Genomic DNA, 20,311 nt, shown 5'->3' with positions numbered 1-20,311 from the left:
CAAGAAGTGCCAAACACTTTGAAACTTTTTTTAAAGTTGTCTTTTGGAGAAGCATGAAGGATAGTTCATTATTTATTCAACTACTATGTATTTAGTGTCTTTTATGTGTGAGGTACTGTATTCTGGGTACTGGGGATACAAGACAAAGAGAATCCTTGTTCTTGTTGAACTTACTCTAATGGAGAGAATAAATAAATAGGCAAGAAAATATATCAGGTTGTGATAGGTGTAAGTAGAAAAGGTAAAGTAGGATGAGAGGGACATGGAATAACATTTGGAGGAACTGTTTTAGGTAGATTGGTTAAGTTAGTAAGGAAGTCATTTCTGGTAAGGTGACATTTGAGCAGAGACCTGAATGATGTGAGGGAATATAGTCATTTGGATATCTGAGGGAAGGGCTTTCTGGGTGTGGAGAAGAGCAAATGCAAAGATGCTGAGATGTAAGCATGCATGGTATGTTCAGGAAACAAGGAGATCATTGTGATTTGAGTGGAGAAAGCAAGGGGATAATGGTAGGAGTTGTAATCAGAGATGTGGGCATGTGAGGTCAGATCACATAATAATGCCTTGTAGACTTTTATAAGGACTTTGGATTTTATTCTGAATAAAATGAGAAGCTATTGCAGAGTTGTGTTTGCTGGCACAAGAAATAGATTTGCTGTGGTTCAGCCCCAGAAAGCAGAGGAACTCCGTCCTTGGCTCAGGAGAGAGAGGAAGGCAGGCTGTGCACAATGGGCATGTATCTTAAGAAGTGAAATCAAGTTGGATGGGTAGTATATATGATAGCTGAGGTTGTAGAAGTCAGGCAGGCAGTACTTTTATTCTCTTGTAATTGACCATGTATGCCCAGCAGGGGCCCAGAAGATAGATATGAACTGCCTCCCTGGTGAGATCTATCAGGATCCAAGCGTAGCATAAGGCACCTTGAGTTAAAGGGAAGGATTCAGGGCCTGACATTCCAGAGGAGAATCTAGTGCTGGGTTTGGGAGACTGGGAAATTCATCTAGCATGGTGGAAATAGCTTGGACATTGGAATCAGACAGACCTGGCTATGAAACAAATTTTCTCAATTCTTAGTAATGATTTGGATAGTTTGCTTTATTTCTCTGGACTTAAGTTTATTTACCTATCATATAGATTACTGTTACCTTAAAAGACTCGTAAGGACTTAATAAGTCCCTAGCACAGTACCTATCACATGGTGGATGTTCAATAAATGGTAGCTGTCTGTAATAAAGACAATATTTATAATAGTGGTAATGGTTAACCCCTACAGAATGCTCATTGTGTATCAACCATTGTAAGCAGAATTCTTAGGTGTCTCAAATTTAAGTCCAAACCCAAATTTCTGTTTTTTACTAAAAAAAAAAAAAATGCTTCTTTCATAGTTCTTATCCTAGTAAGTGATATTTTTATTATTCCAGTTTCTCAAGTTAGCTTTACAGTCACCCTTGATGTCCTTCTTCTCATACTCCATATTCAGTCGATTAGTAATTTTTGTCAGCCTAATCTTCAGAATATATCCAAAATATGACTGCTTTCCACCACCACTATCACCACTGCTGCCATCCTATCTGAAGCCACCGTTATCTTTTATCTGGATTATTTCAAATAGCTTCCTAACTGATCTCTCTTCTTGAACTCTTGCCCTCATGCCAAATGATCTCAGCTCAACAGTCAAAGTAATCTTTTTTTTTTTTAAGATTTTAATTTATTTATTCTTTTTTTTTTTAATTTTTTATTTATTTATGATAGTCACACAGAGAGAGAGGCAGAGACACAGGCAGAGGGAGAAGCAGGCTCCATGCACCGGGAGCCCGATGTGGGATTCGATCCCGGGTCTCCAGGATCGCGCCCTGGGCCAAAGACAGGCGCCAAACCGCTGCGCCACCCAGGGATCCCAGACACACACAGAGAGACAGAGAGAGAGAAGCAGGAGAAGGGAGAAGCAGGCCCCATGCAGGAAGTCCGATGTGGGACTCAATCCCGGGACTCCAGGGTCATGCCCTGAGCCAAAGGCAGATGCTCAACCACTGAGCCACCCAGGCGTCCCCAGTCAAAGTAATCTTATAATAAAGTCAAATCATGTCACCCTTTTGCTCAAAATACTCTAGGGGCTTATCTCATTTTTTTTTTTTTAAGGTTTAGTTTATTTATTGATGAGAGACACACAGAGACAGAGAGGGAGAGAGAGAGAGAGAGAGGCAGAGACACAGGCAGAGGGAGAAGCAGGCTCCATGCAGGGAGCCTGATGTGGGACTCCATCCCAGGACTCCAGGATCACACCCTAGGCCAAAGGCAGATGTTCAACCACTGAGCCACCCAGGCGTCCTTATCTCATTTCAAATAAAAAACAAAGTCCTTATACTGGTCTAGAGGTCTTGGCATGATTAGGCCCTTATTACCTCTCTGGTCTCACTGTCCACTCTTTTCTCTTTTATTGCTTTCCAGCGAAACTGGCATACATTCTATTTCTCAAACATAGTTCCACTTTAGGGCATTTGCATTTGCTGTTTCCTCTACTTGGACAGTTTCCTCTCAGCTGTATGGCTTGCCACTTCAACTTTATTGCTTAAATGTCACTCAATAATAACTCAAATATATTTTCTCTAGCCATTTAAAAAATTGCACTCTTGGGGTGTCTGGGTGGCTCAGTCAGTTGAGCATCTGATTTTGGCTGGGGTCATAAAACAGGGTCCTGGGATCAAGCCCTGGGTAAGGCTTCCCACTTGGCAGGAGGCCTGCTTCTCCCTTTCCCCCTGATATTTCCCCTGCTTGTGCTCTCTAACTGTCTCTCTGTCAAATAAATAAAAATGGAATCTTTAAAAAAAATGGAAAATAATAAAATAATAATAAAATTTGCATTCTCTCCCCTTAGCACTCCCTAACTGAATTTCTCTGTTGCATTTACCACCGAGAAATTTTTCACTTTTTAGAAAATTTTGTCTCTCCCCCCTCCCTCAACTCAAATGCAGGTAGGAATATTTGTTTTTCTTGTTCACTGCTGTATCTCAATTCCTCTACAGGTTCATGTGGGACAAATGGTATTTGGGAAAGAGTCACAGGCAGTCTTCAAACTGAGCTTCAAAATCTCCTTGGGAACATAAATACATAGAGTCCTGAGCCCCATCCCAGATAGAGCATAGAGAATATTGTATACCATGTTAAGGGGTTCGGATTTTATTCCCAAAGCCTTTGAAGGGAATAACCCATCCAACCTGTGTTTTAATAAAGAATATCAGGAATGAGATAGACTGGGTTAAATTTTGGAAAATGACCTCTTGAGATTGTTGTAGTAGTTTAGACAAGAGATGATGTAACTTAAAACAGCAATGAGAAAATAGCAATGAGAAAGTTAGGGGTTTTGGGGAGTTGGTGATTGATCAGGTATGAAAGAGCAGGAGGAATGGGATGAATTCCAGGTTTTTCTCTTACGTGTTAGGTGAATGGATTGTCAGTAACTCTGAGACAGGCGATACAGGATGGAAGAATGGGCCTGGGGAAAGATGGTGAGTTTACTTTTGGGTATGATGGGTTTGAATTGCTAATGGAGTGATCAAAAAGAAATGTCCAGGAAGTAGAGTGTGTGCGGGTATGGATTTTTGACTGAGTGTTATGTTATAATAATGTGAGAAAGATGTGGATTTGGAAGTTACTAGATTTCATGTATCATGAACTAATCTGGGCAACTGCTAATCTACCTTTTGTCTCTATAAGTTTGCCTATTTTGGAAATTTCATATAAATGGGATCACATAATATGTGGCCTTTTGTGATTGGTCTCATTCACTTAATATAATGTTTTCAAGGTTCATTCATGTTGTATCAATACTTCATTTTTTTTTGTTGCCAAATATTTTACTATATGGATATACCACGTTCCACTGGTTCCACATTCAACTGCTCACCAGTTGAACATTTGAGTTGTTTCCTTCTTTTGACTATTGTGAATAATGCTGCTACGAACATTCACGTGGACATACATTTTCATTTCTCTGTGGTGGATGCCTAGGAGTAGAATTTCTGGATCATACGGTAACTCTACGTTTAACTATTTGAGGAACTGACAGACTTGCCTAAAGTGGCTGTATCATTTTACATTCCCACCAGCATTGTATGAGGGTTCCAATTTCTCCACATCCTCCCCAACACTATTTGTTATCTTTCTGATTATAGCCATCTAGTGTGTGTGAAGTGGTATCTCATTTGGTTTTGATTTGCATCTTTTCATATGCTTATTGGCCATTTATATAACTTTTTTGAAGAAATGCGTGTCCAGATCCTTTGGCCATTTTTTAATTGAGTTAGTGGCCTTTTATTTTTGAGTTAAGAAAAGAGTTCTTTATATATTTTAAGTACAAATCCCCTATCCTTTCATTTGATCTTTGAGCAACACACGTTTGAACTGTGTGGATCCACTGACAGATGGATTTTTTACAGTACTATAAATGTATTTTCTCTTCCTTATGATTTTCTTAATATTTTCTTTTTCTAGCTTGCTTTGTCATAAGAATACAGTATGTAATACATACACAAAATATGTGTTAATTGAATGTTTCTGTTATTAGGCTTCTAGTCAGCAGAAGGTTCTTCGTAGTTAGGTTTTTGGGGAGTCAAAAATTACATGAGATTTTGGACTGCAGAGGAGTTCAGTGCCCCTAACCCCTGCATTGTTCAAGGGTCAGCTGTTAATGATTTGCAAATTTCTCTCATTCTGTGGGTTGTCTTTTACTTTCTTAATGGTGTCCTTTAAAGCACAAAAGTTTTTAGTTTTGATGAATCTGGTATACCAATTTTTTTTCCTTTGTTTATGCTGTTGGCATCATATTTAAGAAACCATTGCCAAATCCAGGGTTACAAAGATTTGTGCTTGTATTTTTGTTTCCTGTTATGAGTTTTATATTTTTAGCTCTCTCATTTAGGTCTTCGATACATTTGGGGTGCTAGTCTTTTCTTTTTTAAGATTTTATTTATTTATTGATGGGAGACAAAGAGAGCAAGAGAGAACGCAGCAGAGACACAGGCAGAGGGAGAAGCAGGCTCCATGCAGGGAGCCCAACGTGGGACTCGATCCGGGTCTCCAAGATCAGGCCCTGGGCTGAAGGCGGCGCTAAACCACTGAGCCACCCGGGCTGCCCGGGGTGCTAGTCTTGACCCTGCCCTTACTTGCTTTGTGACCTTGGACTGTTCATTTGCCTTTTCTCAGCATCACTTTTTTTCATCTGTAAAGTGAAATTTGATATGTGTGTACAGGTATAGAACAACAGAAAACAGATCAGTAGTTGTCACAGGCTGGGAATCAGTGGGAGGGGATTGACTACAAAGATGAGAGAATTTGGGGAGAGGGTGATGAAAATGCTTTATATCTTACTTGTAGGGGAGTGCTTATATGACTACATCTTTCAGGGCTCAAAGAACTGCATACCCAAAAGGAATAAGTTTCACTATGTGTAAATTGTACCTCAATAAGTTGGTCTTTAAAAAAACCCAAATCTTACAACAGCTCTAAGAAGAGCTCTAATAAGAATGTATTATTATTTTACATTATAAGGCTAGAGGAAACTGAAGCTCAGGAAGGTCAGTGGACTTGCCACCAGCCCCACACTTGGTATGTGGCAGTTCCAGGATTTGAACCTAAATCCGCCTGATCATAGAGTTTGTGAACTTCCTACACATTTTTAGCCTATCTCTGAAACTATTAACAGTATGTAGATTCTCTTATAAAAAATTGACCTTCCCTTGAAAGCCAGGAACCCTTTCTTTCTGTGAGCAGCTTCCCCAGACATGACTATCACATTCTTAATCCAAATTTTGAACCCCTGGCAGACCTTATTTCTGTCAGTCATTAGTTGAGCTTGGAATTGATACTGTTATGGAGTATTGCTCAGACATAATCTCCTTTTGAGGGTGTGGGCCTCATTTTGGAGCAGCAGGAGACCAGTTCCAAAACTGATGCATTTCCTTGGTTATAAAAAGCAAGGTCATACCTTGCCCAATCAGCAACACAGGGTATTTTCTAGTAGGAGAGTGACCAGAGGTTTACAGGGCTAGTTCTACTGCTTAGCACAGTCTTGCTTACCCTAGCTTATTTAGCAGAGAACTAGTTGGGCAGAAGAGAGATCCAAGGAGGGAAAATGTACAAGTGGTCTTCCGTGTTGTTACTGTTGTCACATCATCACCATCATCATTTACCTCTGCATGCCACCTGACAGTTTGCAGTGTATTTTGACATTGTGAGATCTCTCTTAATTCTCCCAGTATCTGTTAGGAGAATGCTTATATTTAGAGAGAGAGTGTCACTTGGTGGTATTCTTGGATAACTCTGGCTGCAAGGGTTTTTTCTTCTTAAGGTGTGCTGAAATATATATCTCCTATAATTTTCGTCAGGTTTTTCTGGTTTCATTTGTCAACTGGGAGTAGTTTAGTCTGTTGCCCTGGGGTGATTTGCCAGGGCTGCCCATTGGGTACATTTCAGGAAGTTCTAAGCCTCTGAAATTGACCAGCAGCATTTCCCTTTTTGCCTGTTTGACCGCCCTACCTTCCTCTCCTTAGGAACTCATTTTTACTTCACCTTTCCTTCCAGAACCCTGGAGAGACTTAATTAATTGCAGAGCAATTGTCATCAAGCCAGCTGTTCACTGCCTATCTTGACATTTGACTTGTTTCCTATCCTGAGGTGCTACAAGAGAAGTTAATGACCTAAAAAATTGCCCATCCATCATGTGAGCCTACTTAGGAGGGAATTGTTTGATTTTTATGAAGTGTAAATAATATATTTGTAGAGACAAGTTTTTCAAATGTGTTGGCCTATACGTGGGAGATGGTTCCCTAAACAAGATGGGACAAATTGGCTGGCTAATAGAGTTTAATGACAGATTTTTCCATTAATCAGAATGGAGACTGTGCTTCATTAAGATAATTAACAGAGCACTTGTGCAGGTGATACTTACTACACACAAATTTCCAAGTTTATATCTTTCCGTTGAATAAATTTTGAAAGAGATCTTGGCTATGTTTCCTTGTTTGCATTAGAGTGATCAATGGCAATAAATTTCTATTTTTTCTACTAGTAACTGATATCATGTCCTCTGCAGATGCAAAAAATTGGTGAGATACTTGCTGCTCTTCCTAATAGTGTATGTGCTCACTGTTTGCTCTTGGGCTCCCTTGGTGAGCAGTAGAAGTGCATCCTTTCCTAGCTCCTAGACTAACATCCTTAGAATTAGAGAGTACCTCAGAGAATCTAAACTGATTAATTTCACATCAGGACATTGGAGTCCAGTGAGGGGAAGTGACTTGGTCAGTGCCACACAGTATTCTAGTGGCATAATCACCTGTGGGAGAATGGGTCTGGTTCTGAACTGAAAGGCAGAAGGCCTGGTTGACATTAGGTAAGTTGTATCACCTCTCTGCTTCTCAGTATCTTTATCTATATGATGAGCAAAATGTATAGCATAGGGCCAAGTACAGACAAATGGCTTTTTGTTTAGTCCTCTTTCTGCTGTACCGAGTTGTTCTCGGAGTATAAATTGAAGGTTGTAGAGGGGAAGCTGATGTCAGGGAAAACGAGCAATCAATAATCGGTGCTCTTTTTTTTGTTTCTCAATAGGATCCTCAGTCTTCCACAATGAACCCTGTTTATAGCCCCGTGCAGCCTGGGGCTCCTTATGGCAACCCTAAGAACATGGCCTACACAGGTGAGTGGTGTGAGAATAGTTCTTATTTTGAAAAATGGTGGTTAAGGATACTACCAAATAACATGCTAAATGACTTTTGGTATACTTTACCAGAGCCTCCAAAAGCTCTGATAATGCTTGGCACTTATAGAAGAGATATATGTCTAGGGTCCAGTTCTTACAACTAAACATTATTGAACTTTCAACTAAGGGAAATGAAGAGAGGTAACATTTATTTATTGAGTACCTACTATGGGCCTGGACCTGTGATACATACTTTCAAATGTTTAATTTTAATCTTAAAGCAGTTCTTTTTTTTTTAAGATTTTATTTATTTATTAATGAGAGACACACACAGAGAGAGAGAGAGAGAGGCAGAGACACAGACAGACACAGAGGAGAAGCAGGTTTCATGCAGGAAGCCTGATGTGGGACTTGATCCTGGGACTCCAGGATTATGCCCTGGGCCGAAGGCAGGTGCCAAACCGCTGAGCCACCCAGGGATCCCCCTTAAAGCAGTTCTTCATGGTACAGCTTCTTATCACCATTTCACAGTTGAGAAAACCATAGTCAACAGTAAGAGACCATGAAACAAAAACAAAAATAGATATTTGAACCCAGGTCTGCTGATTCTGAAGACTGATCTTATTCCTGAACTTGATACCAAGCTGTTTCCTACTTCTCTGTCTTTGTGTATGTTGTTTTTCTGTCTGGAATGCCATTGTCCCCTGACAACTTCACCTTATTCTTTAAGAACTCAGCTCTGAGCTCAGACAGCACTCTTTCAGGAAGCATTCTCTCTCCTCTACTTGGCTTTAGGCAAATTTTTAACCTTCCAGAGCCTTGGTACTCCCATTATAAAATGAGGGCAATAGTATTCTTTCTTTCATTTTTACTAGTATTCTTTCTTTCATTTTTACCACTTATTCATTATTCTAGGGTTTTTAATTTTTTTTTTAATTTTTTAAGATTTTATTTATTTATTCATGAGAGACACGGAGAGAGAGATACAGAGACACAGGCAGAGGGAGAAGCTGGCTCCATGCAGGGAGCCTGACATGCAGGACTCAATCCCCGGACTCCAGGATCACACCCTGGGGCGAAGGCAGGCACTGAACTGCTGAGCCACGCAGGGATCCCTCTAGGGTTTTTTGTTTTTTTGTTTCTTGTTTTTTGTTTTATTGAAGTATAGTTGACATACAATATTACTTTAGTTTTGGGTGTACAACATACTAATTCAGTAAGTCTATTTTGTTGTGCTATGCTCACCACAAGTATACCTACCATCTATCACCATGCAACACTAAGACAATATCGTTGACTCTCCTTATGCTGTCCCTTTTATCCTTTTTATTCATTTTATATTTGGAAGCCTGTATGTCCAACTCCTCTTCACCCATTTTGCATCCCCCACCAGCTCCTCTCTGGCAACCATCAGTTTGTGTTTTTTATATATAGGTCTGTTTCTGCTTTTTGTTTATTCATTTATTTTTTAGATTCCATATATAAGTGAAATCATGTGGTATTTATCTTTCTTTGTCTTATTTCACTTAGTGAAATATTCTCTAGGTCCATCCATGTTGTCGGAAATGATAAGGTCTCATTCCTTTTTATGAGTAATATTCCATTTGTGCACACACACACACACATACCCTCCACATCTTTTTTATCCATTCATTTGTTAGTGGACATTTGGGTTGCTTCTATACTTTGGCTGTTACAAACAATGCTGCAACAAACATAGGGGTGCATATATCTTTTCAAATTAGTGTTTTTGTTTTCTTTGGGTAAATACACAGTAGTGGAATTATTAGATCATATGATATTTCTGTTTTCATTTTTTGAGGAACCTCCATACTGTTTTCCACAGTGTCTACCAATTTACATTCTCATCAACAGTGCACATGGGATTCTTTTTCTCCACATCCTCACCAACACTTGTTGTTTCTTGTGTTTTTTATTTTAGTGTGAAATGAGATCTCATTGTAGTTTTGTATTTCTCTGATGGTGAGTGATGTTGAGCATCTTTTCATGTGTCTATTTGCCATTTTTATGTCTTCTTTGGAAAAATGTCTATTCAAATTTTCTGCCCATTTTTTTTTTAAGATTTTATTTATTTATTCATGAGAGACTCCGAGAGAGAGGCAGAGGCATAGGCAGAGGGAGAAGCAGGCTCCCTGCAAGGAACCACGTGAGGGACTCAATCCCGGACCCTGAGATCACGCCCTCAGTTGAAGGCAGACGCTCAACCGCTGAGCCACCCAGGCATCCCAAAATGTAGTCTTTCTTTTCTTTTTTCTTTCTTTTTTAAGATTTATCAGAGGGGAGGGGGCAGCATGAGCAAGAGGGATGAGGGCAGAGGAAGAAGCAGACTGCCTGCTGAGTAGGGAGCCTGATGTGGAGCTCAATCCCAGGACTCCCGGGTCTCAACTCAAACTGAAGGCAGACATTTAATTGACTGAGCCACCCAGATGCCCCTTCTGCCCATTTTTTTTTTAACTTTTTTTTTAATTTATTTATGGTAGTCACAGAGAGAGAGAGAGAGGCAGAGACATAGGCAGAGGGAGAAGCAGGCTCCATGCACCGGGAGCCCGACGTGGGACTCCATCCTGGGTCTCCAGGATCGCACCCTGGGCCAAAGGCAGGCACTAAACTGCTGCGCCACCCAGGGATCCCCCATTTTTAATTGGATAATTTATTTTGGGGGGTATTGAGTTGTATAAGTTCTATATATATTTTGGACAGATCCTCTGCTTGTTTTTAATTGGATTATTTGGTTTTTTTGGTGTTGTCTAAGTTCTTTATATATTTTGGACTTTAATCTATTATTGGATGTATCATTTGCAGCTGTCTTCTCCCATCTAGTAGATTGCTTTTCCATTCTGTTGATGGTTTCATCCACTGTGCAAAAACTTTCTATTTTTATGTAGTCCCTATAGTTTATTTGTGCTTTTGTTTCCCTTGCCCATGCTCACTTTAGCAGAACATATACTAAAATTGTTTCCCTTGCCTTAGGAGATATATCTAGAAAAATGTTCCAATGGGAAGTGTCAAAGAGATTAGTATCTATGTTTTCTTCTAAGAATTTTATGGTTTTAGGTCTCATGCTTAGATTTTTAATTCATTTTGACTTTATTTTTGTGTATGGTGTAAGAAGGTGGTCCAAGTTCACTCTTTTGCACATAACTGTCCAATTTTCCCAGTGCCATTTATTAAAGAGACTTTTTCCCCATTGTATATTCTTGCCTCCTTTGTCATAGATTAATTAACCATATAAATATGTAAATGTGTATTTATTTCTGTATTCTCTCTTCTGTTCCATTGATCTATATGTGTACTTTTGTGTCAGTGTCATACTGTTTTGATTTAGGGCTGCTATCAAGATTAAATGAGCTAGTGTAAGGCACTGAGCATGTAATATCTGACACAAAGTAAGCACTTAAAAATGTTATTATTTACAAATAAATAAAGATGGGTAATATATATGATAATAGAAGTAAATGAGAAAATGTATTTAGGTTGTCTGGCATGGTTCTTAGCATATCATGGGCCTTCAAAAATAAAGTGAGTATAAATCCAAGGTGAGGGCAACAGTATGAATAAACACATGGGGAAGTAAGAAGGTATGGTCAGAGTATAGTCAGTACTTGAGATTAGCTGGAGTAAAGAGTAGAAAAGGGAAAAAGTGGGGAGGCAGCTGGCTGGCTCAGTCAGAAAAGCATGCAACTTTTGATCTCAGGGTTGAGCCCCATGTTGGGTGTGGAGATTACTTTAAAAAATCTTGGGGAGCCTGGGTTGAGCACTAGACTCTTGGTTTCAGCTCAAGTCATGATTTTGGGGTCATGAGATGGAGCCCCACATTGGGCTCTGTGCTAAGTGCAAAGTCTACTTAAATTCTCACTCCCTCTCCCTCTACCCCTGCCCCCCATGCTCGCTGGCAACACATGCTCTTTCACTCTCTCTCAAATAAATAAATCTTTTAAGAAAATAAATAAAATCTTTATTTAAAAAAAAGAGGGGTACCTGGGTGGCTCAGTTGATTGAGAATCTGCCTTTGGCTTGGGTCATGATTCTGGGGTCCTGGGATTGAGCTCCCACATGGGGATCCCCGCTCAGTGGGGAGACTGTTTCAACCCACCCTCTGCCAGCTGCTCCCCTGCTTATGCTCTCTGTCAAATAAATAAAATCTTTAAAAATAAATAAAAATAAATTTGAAAAAAGGGAAAGTGGAAAATAACGCTCAAAAAAATAGATGAATAATGGTCTTGATGGCAGGTTTGGAGGTGGGGGGTGGGGAGCAGAGAGTTTTGCCCCAGAAGATGGCCATTGGCAGTGAATGGAATGTACTGGTTCCTTCTTATAACTGCTCTTTACTGTGTATTCTGTATAACTTCCTATACTGAAACTGGAGGGATCTCAGAGAACTCTTTTTCTGATTGTTCTGTACTTGTTCTATAAGAACACTAAGGTGATGCTTCAGAAATTTCTCAAGTATGTGATTTGATTTTTTAAAATAATTAGAACTAAAGAGACAAACCATAAGAGACTCTTAATCATAGGAAACAAACTGAGGGTTGCTGGAGGGAAGGGGGGGTGAGAAGATGGGGTAACTGGGTGATGGGCATTCAGGAGGGCATGTGATGTAATGAGCACTGGATTTTATATGACTGATGAATCACTGACCTGTACTTCTGAAACTAATAGTACATAATAAGTTAACTAATTGAATTTTAATTTTAAAAAATTGAACATTAAAATGTTTAAAAATATTTAGAACAATTTTTATACACATAAGATGATCAATGTGTTAACTTAAGCTTCTAAGAATGCATGTTAATTAAAAAAAAAAAACAATAGTTGCAGCTACTTATGTTTGTAAATCAGGATTTTCTCAATGCTAGGCAACCTAAATAACATTCAGAAATATGTTGGAAGTTAAGCCTGATAGAACTATAGCTATTGTCACTAACATTCAATTTCATGTGTTTGTATTTATCGCAGCAGCCTTATTATCCCTATTTAACCTTAATAGTAAATGTTTTGAAATTTCTGTTTGGAAATATTTACTGTATACTAAAATTATTATATGTTTATTCTGATAAAATTAATTCCAATAACCAGGAACCACTGAGCAGTAGTTGCTCTATTTTTTCCCTGTTTAATGTCTCAACAACCTAAGTCCCTTTGGCAGAGAGGACTGAGCTACTTTAGTGGACAGAACCCAGGGGAATCCTGTGGGTTTCCTGTGATCCTGGCTGCCTTCATTTTCCCTGAATTGCTAAAGTTGAGAAAGGAGAAAGCAGTTGCATTTATCTATTGATTTGCTCAAAAAAGATTAGGCAATGTAATATATTGGAAAGGAAATGAACCTTGTTTCTGCTTGACACATAGAACTTGGTAAATGTATTTTGATCAAATGAACCACAACCAGATTCAAATCCCAGCTCTGTTAGATAATAGCTAGGTGACTTTGGACAACTTGCTTTTAACCTCCCTAAATTTAAATTTCTTTCATAAATTGGGATAATATTATTTATTTCATAGGATAGTTATAAGAATTAGATGAGTACTCCTCCCAAGCAAGAGAGGGAGGATTGTTTTTGTTTCTAAGTCTGAAACTGTTTTTTTTTTTTTTTTTAAGATTTTATTTATTTATTCATGAGACATAGAGACAGAGGCAGAGACATAGGCAGAGGGAGAAGTAGGCTCCATGCAGGGACCCTAAGGTGGGACTCGATCCTGGGTCTCCAGGATCAGGCCCCGGGCTGAAGATGGCACTAAACCGCTGAGCCACCCGGGCTGTCCTAAGTCTGAAACTATGTTTTTTTTTTTTTTTTTTTTAAAGATTTTATTTATTTATTTATTCATGATAGTCACACGGAGAGAGAGAGGCAGAGACATAGGCAGAGGGAGAAGCAGGCTCCATGCAGGGAGCCCGATGTGGGATTCGATCCCGGGTCTCCAGGATCGCGCCCTGGGCCAAAGGCAGGCGCCAAACCGCTGCGCCACCCAGGGATCCCTGAAACTATGTTTTAAGTTAATTTCTCTGCTGTAGATTCTAGGACCACATAGGAAAAATAAACTCCAGACAAGTAGATTGATATAGATACAGATTTCACAGAAGCCAAAGTTTCAAATTCTTAGGGAAACTCTTTTTTAGTCTTAGCTTCCTGTTGTCATTCTGTACTTTTGAGTCAAAAAAAAAAAAAAAAAAAAACTTTTTTTTAAGCTGACCATATGACTCCTCTAGGATCTGAGCTCTTTGGAGGGGAATTTGAATTCCAACTCATGGCCTCTCCAGGGCCCAAAGCTTCATCTCTCACCCCCCAGTGACTATAAAAAGTAAGCCCTTTAATTGCCCAAACCAAAAGACCTTCCCACGGCAGTTCAACATCAGCTATGAGAGTTCCTGATTTTTAGTTTCTTCAGTTTTTTACTGGGGATTTCTTTTTCTTTCTTAGACTCTCAGCTCTGCCTGTGTTGTTATATAACATGAAATGTTTGTTATACTTATCCAGCTTTTCCAGGTGCTTTGTAGTAGGCAGATTTTCAGGTTATCTTCTCCATAGCGGGAAATAGAAGACCCATGTAAGATAATTTGTAGACAAATGCAAAATATAATGCATTAAAGCAAACATTTGTTATTGTTAGAAACAGTAATGGTTGCATTAAAGAGGATTATCGTTTGTCAAACACATGCTAAGTACTTTTTATATATTAATTATAATCTTCTTAATCATAAACCCCCATAAGTACTCATCTTTTACTGTTAAAGAAATTGGTAGTTTAATTCAGGTCATAAGACTTGACCAGTGTGGGGCACCTGGGTGGCTCAGTGGTTGAGTATCTGCCTTTCGCTGAGGTTGTGATCTCGGGGTCCTGGAATCGAGTCCTGCATCGGGCTCCCCACAGGGAGCCTGCTTCTCCCTCTGCCTGTGTCTCTGCTTCTCTGTGTCTCTCATGAATAAATAAATGGGGTCTTTCAAAAAAAAAAAAAAAAAAAGACTTGGCCAGTGTATATCACTCCTAAAAATGAGGAAAGATTTGAACTCAGGTCTTTATGATTTTAAATACCTACTCCTTTCACTGTTCCTAGTGTTCTTATAGTGCTATAAACCGATTATAAGATCTTATTCATAATTATAACAACTATTAAGTAGTTATGAATTATCAATGATATATGTGACTAAACTTATGATACATAAAAGAAGTTTTGGATAATTAAAAAAACACATAAAGTTTTTGCATTGGCAGTAAATATTCTAAAAGTAACCAGTTTTGAGTATGAATTCTCTTGAAAGTACATAAAATAATAAAATTTTAGTTCAATACAATGAAAAAACAAATCCAAATAAATTCCAAATTGGAATTTTTTTGTTGTGAGTATACTAAAACATCAAAAGAAATTCTTTTTTTTTTTAAAGAAATTATCATAAAATAGAACTATTTGCTTCAAAAATTAAAATGTGATATGGGGGATCCCTGGGTGGCTCAGTGGTTTAGCGCCTGCCTTTGCCCCAGGGTGCGATCCTGGAGTCCAGGGATCGAGTCCCACGTCAGGCTCCTGGCATGGAGCCTGCTTCTCCCTCCTCCTGTGTGTGTCTCTGCCTCTCTCTCTCTCTCTCTCTCTCTCTCTCTCCCCCCCCCGTCTCTCTCTCTATCATAAATAAATAAATAAATAAATAAATAAATAAATAAATAAATAAATAAATTTTTAAAAAAATAAAATGTGATATGGAGAATATTATAAAAAATAATAATTGTGAAGTAAGGGTACAAGAATAGATAGATTAGTAATATAATAGCCAGAAAAATACTCTTCCTATTGTATATAAGACTTTATTATGTTAGAAGAGGGATTGTGTGGAAAATCTGTCTTTAAAAATAGAAACTTTGGGGGAAAATAGTCTAGCTTTTTCATTATACCATATGTCAAAATTAATATCAGAGTTGAAAATAAGACCTGAAAAACAATTTTGAAAAACTTAGAGAAAAATATGTATCAAAACTCAAGAGATGGGGATCCTTAGGTGGCTCAGCGGTTTAGAGCCTGCTTTCGGCCCAGGGCGTGATCCTGGAGTCCCGGAATCGAGTCCCACATCAGGCTCCCTGCATGGAACCTGCTTCTCTCTCTGCCTGTGTCTCTGCCTCTCTCTCTCTCTGTGTCTCTTGTGAATAAGTAAATAAAAAACCCTTTAAAAATAAGAAAACTCGAAAGGAAAAAGCTGGATTTTATAAAATTTTCATTTTTTTCATAAAAGGAGAAATATAAATTAAGAATACTTCCAGCAAAATTTGACACTAATGAATGAGTATAAAGAACTTACAGGAAGAAATTTATAGGGAAGGAGAAGGAGATTGGGAACTTTTAATTTACATCTCGAAGAATAAATGGTGTTTGGTAGCCTAGAGAGATGAGGCATTCATTAAGAAGTGTTAATATGTTTCTGTTATATGCATTAATTCACAATAGATGTGCTCTGTTATTTTTCTCTGTAATAACAATATTTATAAAATGCAACGAAATATGTATATAAATAAAACAGCATTATAATGGCAAGAGCATATGACATAAATAGTGTTTATTCTCTACCAAAGCCTTTAATGATATTTTAGGGGAAAAAAAAGCCTGTGTATATAAAGAAATGTATAATTTTTCTATAAAAAAAACAAACATTCTCTCTCCTAGGTGAGTTGGTTGTTTTTCAGTCTCAGAGGTTCGATGACTAGGGAGCCTCACCTTTGAGGGGCTAGAAGCCTGCTTCTGGCTAGCAGTTTGGGGAGGGCTAGTGGAGGACAATAGAAAGAAAAGTAGAAGGAAGGTCAAGTCCTCTGTGGTAACTTCTGCTTCAGAAGTAATAGGGTAGTGGCCACAGGGAACAGAGAGGTTGGGAACACTCCTGATTTGAAATTCTCTGTGAAATCTGAGAGGGAAATAAAATATATCCTAACAATTATGATTCCAATACCAGTTCTAATGTGTGAGTTCTTTTCTTACTGCACAGTTCTCCAATACCTATTGGGTGTCCTGAAGTTCAACTCAATTGATAGCATGGGATTCCACAGGCTAAGGGCTCAATCCCACAAGACTGTCCTCACTTCTGATGCTAATTGCAAGGCCAGGTTATTACCTGTGCTTCTGACTGATAGACTGTAAATCAGAGGTTCCCACAACCACAGCCTTGCGTTCAATTAATCTTTTAGAACACCTCATAGAATACAGGAAACCAGTTTACTCACTCGAGATTGCTGGCTTATTATAAAAGTATCTAATTCAGGAAGAGGCAGATGGGAGATACACATAGGTCAAGGAATGTAGAAACAGGCATGGAACTTCCATACCTGCTCCTGAGGGTGCCACCTCCAAGAGTTCACCAACCTGGGAACTCTCCAACATTATCCTTTTGGCTTCTATGGAGACTTCATTACATAGGCATGATTGATCAAACCATTGGCCATTGGCAGTTAATTCAGTTTACAACCTCTCACCGTCTCCCCATAGGTCACGGGGACAGGACTGAAAGTTCCAACTTTCCAATCGCATGGCTGGTTCCCCTGGCAACCAGCCCCCATTACTTTCCAGAAGGTACTGCATTAACATAAACTCAGGGGTGGTTGAAAGCAGTTTGTTATGAATATCAAGATTTTTTTTGTTTTTAAGATTTTGTTGGAGAGAGAGTACACACGTGTATGTGTAATTGAGCGTGCTTGAGCATGGGGTAGGCGAGCAGAGGGGGAGAGAGAAGCAGACTCCCTAATCAGCAGGGGATCCCCTCCCCTCTTGCCCCCAGGACTTGATCCCAGGACTCCAGGATCATGACCTGAGCCGCAGGCCAAGGCAGACACTTAAGGGACTGAGCCACCCAGGTGCCCCAAATATCAAGACGTCTTTATGGCACTTATCACTTAGAAAATTCCAAGGGTTTTAGGAGCTCTGTTCCAGGAATAAAGATGAAAACCAAATGTATCTTTCCTATTAAAAATTACAATATTGGGCAGCCCAGGTGGCTCAGCGGTTTAGCGCCACCTTCAGCCCAGGGTGTGATCCTGGAGACCCAGGATCAAGTCCCACGTTGGGCTCCCCGCATGGAGCCTGCTTCTCTCTCTGCCTGTGTCTCTGCCTCTCTCTCTGTGTATCTCTCATAAATAAATAAAATCTTTAAAAAAAAATTACAATATCACAGAAATACAGTGTATTCCAGTGAACAGCTATCTTGTAGCCAATTGACAGTGTTGTCTCTCTCCTTTTTAAAGCTCCTTTACTGAGCATTTACTGTGTGCCAAAAACTGAGCTCACTGCTTTACAGACAATATTTTTATACTTGAAACAGTCCTATGAAGTGGTTATAATTAGCTTCTTGTGCATCTTGGAAAAGAGAGTTTAGAGAATATAGTATGTTCATATACTTTAAAACACTTAAAGCATAGATAATATTATAGACTGAATGTTTGTGTTCCCCAAACATTCGTATGTTGAAGCTCTGATCCTTGATGTGATGGTATTTGGAAATGGGATCTTTATGAAATAATTAGGTTTAGTTGAGGTCCTGAGGATAGGGCCCTTATGATGACATTAGTGCCCTTATAGGAAGAAGAAGAGACACCAGAGCTGTCTGCCATGTAAGGACACAGCAAGAAGTCTGCCATTATTAGCAAGGTAGGAAAAGAACCCTCAGTTGGCCTGGCATTCTGGTCTTATACTTCCATCCTCCAGACAGTGAGAAGTAAATGTCTGTTTAAGCCACTCAGTTTGTGGTATTTTATTATGGCAGCCTAAACTGGTTAATAAAGATAATACAGTTAACACTTGAATACCTTTACATAGATTTACTTACTATGGCAGGAGCCTCTTTACAGAATGAGGCATTTATTTTTCTGAAAGGCCTCAGAAACATTTCTGTGCCAGAAGTTTGCAGTGTAGACAAGACCTAAATGTTCTCCACATTTCTTTCTCTTGTTTCTTAAAATGTTTTGATGGTAAAAGCATCCAAGCATCACCAGAGATCTAGAATAGGTGTATTTTGGAGCTGGGTCTCCCCATTTCCAGTCTGTGTATTTATTGTCTCTCTATTATAGAGTAACAACCAAGGTTTCATCCTTGAAAATCTTCCTTGTCTACATCCTCTTCTGGCTACTTCTCAATCCTCTACTGGCCCATATCAGCTCACATGCTCTCCTCCACTCTTGTGCTGGATCCTAAACAAATTTCCTGCTTTCATTTTGCAGCAGATATCTGTTGAAATACTTCAAATACCCTAACAACATATGACCCTCAAGGTTGGAAAACTAGGAAATTGTTATGTTCAAAGACTTGTCGTTTTTCAGGTTTTTTTCTAGAATACTTTCTTTGCTTGGAAAAAAAAAAACTATTTAAGAAGCATATTTGTATTTGACACAGTTTTTCAGCAGGGGAACTTGATAATCTGACAACCTGCAGATATAATGAATAATCTGATATATTAGTGAGATTAAAAAAGAATGTCTTACTCTGCAATGGCCCAGGCCCTGAACCCCTCACCGTCTTTTGTGAGGATCACCTGATAGAGATTTTTTAAAACTGACTAATTCTTTGCAAAGAACTTTTGTGGGGGTTTTTCTCTCATTTTTATTTATTACAACAAATCTAGGGAGGTAGCCCTGTTTTCTGGATGAAACTACTAGGGATCAGCTTTCCCAAGGTCACACTGTATAGCAGAGCCGAAACCCCAGATTTTCTGCATTCCAAAGCAAATGCTTTTACTACACTAGCCTACTTGGATATATCTTGGACATCATAGTGATTAGGATCTTAGATAAACCTGGGAACTGGATTCTAATTCCTGAAACTGTTCCACAAAACCCCCTTCTGATACTCAAACTGATCTTTACTCAGAAAAGACTTCTCAGATCACTTAATAACTTTTTTGCCTATGACTGAAAAAAGGTCTCTAAGAAGAATTCTTATTAACTGTTCTCTCTGTGGTTACCAGTAATCTTGTTGTTCAATCCAATGGAATTTGATCAGCCTATCATTTGATTCTCCAGATTCTTCCCATGTCAGAGGCTGACATGGGGCTCAGTCCCAGGACCCTGAGATCATGACTTGAGCTGAAATCAAGAGTTGACTGCTTAACCAACTGAGCCACCCAGGCATCCCCATCCTATTTTTTTTTTTTTAAATTGTGGTAAAATACACATAACAAAATTATTTGCCATCTTAACCATTTTTAAGTGTACAGTCATATTAAGTACATTCAAATTGTTACACAAGCATCACCACCATCCATACATAGAACTCTTTTCATCTTATAAAACTGAAACTATATATCCATGAAATAACAATTCTCCATTCTCCCCCTTTCCCCAGCCTCTGGCAACTACCATTCTATATATTGTGTCTCTATTAATTTGACTACTCTATATACCTCATATAGGTATACTCTATATACCTATATGTATGGAATCATACAGTATTTGTCCTTTTGTTTCACTCATCATGATATCCTCAAGGTTGATCTATGTGTATTATGTGTCAGCATTTCCTTCCTTTTTTAGGCTGAATAATATTCTCTTGTGTGTTTAGGCCATATTACTTAATCCATTCATCTCTCAATGAGTACTGGGTTGCTTTCACTTTTTGGCTACTGTGAATATACT

General features: G+C 38.8%; 1 protein-coding gene across 9 annotated transcripts in view; it reads left to right on the top strand.

The window, feature by feature from the left end:
* Nucleotides 1-20,311, top strand: part of FAM168A (family with sequence similarity 168 member A) — a 187,342-nt gene that overhangs the window by 115,364 nt on the left and 51,667 nt on the right. For 8 of the 9 annotated variants that reach the window (XM_072794526.1, XM_072794527.1, XM_072794525.1 and 5 more), the window contains one exon: nucleotides 7,609-7,696. In XM_072794526.1, coding sequence (XP_072650627.1) covers nucleotides 7,627-7,696 — 70 coding nt within the window. In that variant the 5' untranslated portion in view covers nucleotides 7,609-7,626. Of the gene's footprint in view, nucleotides 1-3,488; nucleotides 3,510-7,608; nucleotides 7,697-20,311 lie in introns of those variants that run through there. The other variant, XM_072794522.1, reaches the window with a different exon arrangement.

Source organism: Canis lupus, chromosome 23, assembly GCF_048164855.1.
Source record: "Canis lupus baileyi chromosome 23, mCanLup2.hap1, whole genome shotgun sequence".
Lineage (NCBI taxonomy): Eukaryota > Metazoa > Chordata > Mammalia > Carnivora > Canidae > Canis > Canis lupus.
Note: the sequence above shows the minus strand (reverse complement) of the source record. Positions and strands in the feature narration are given on the sequence as shown.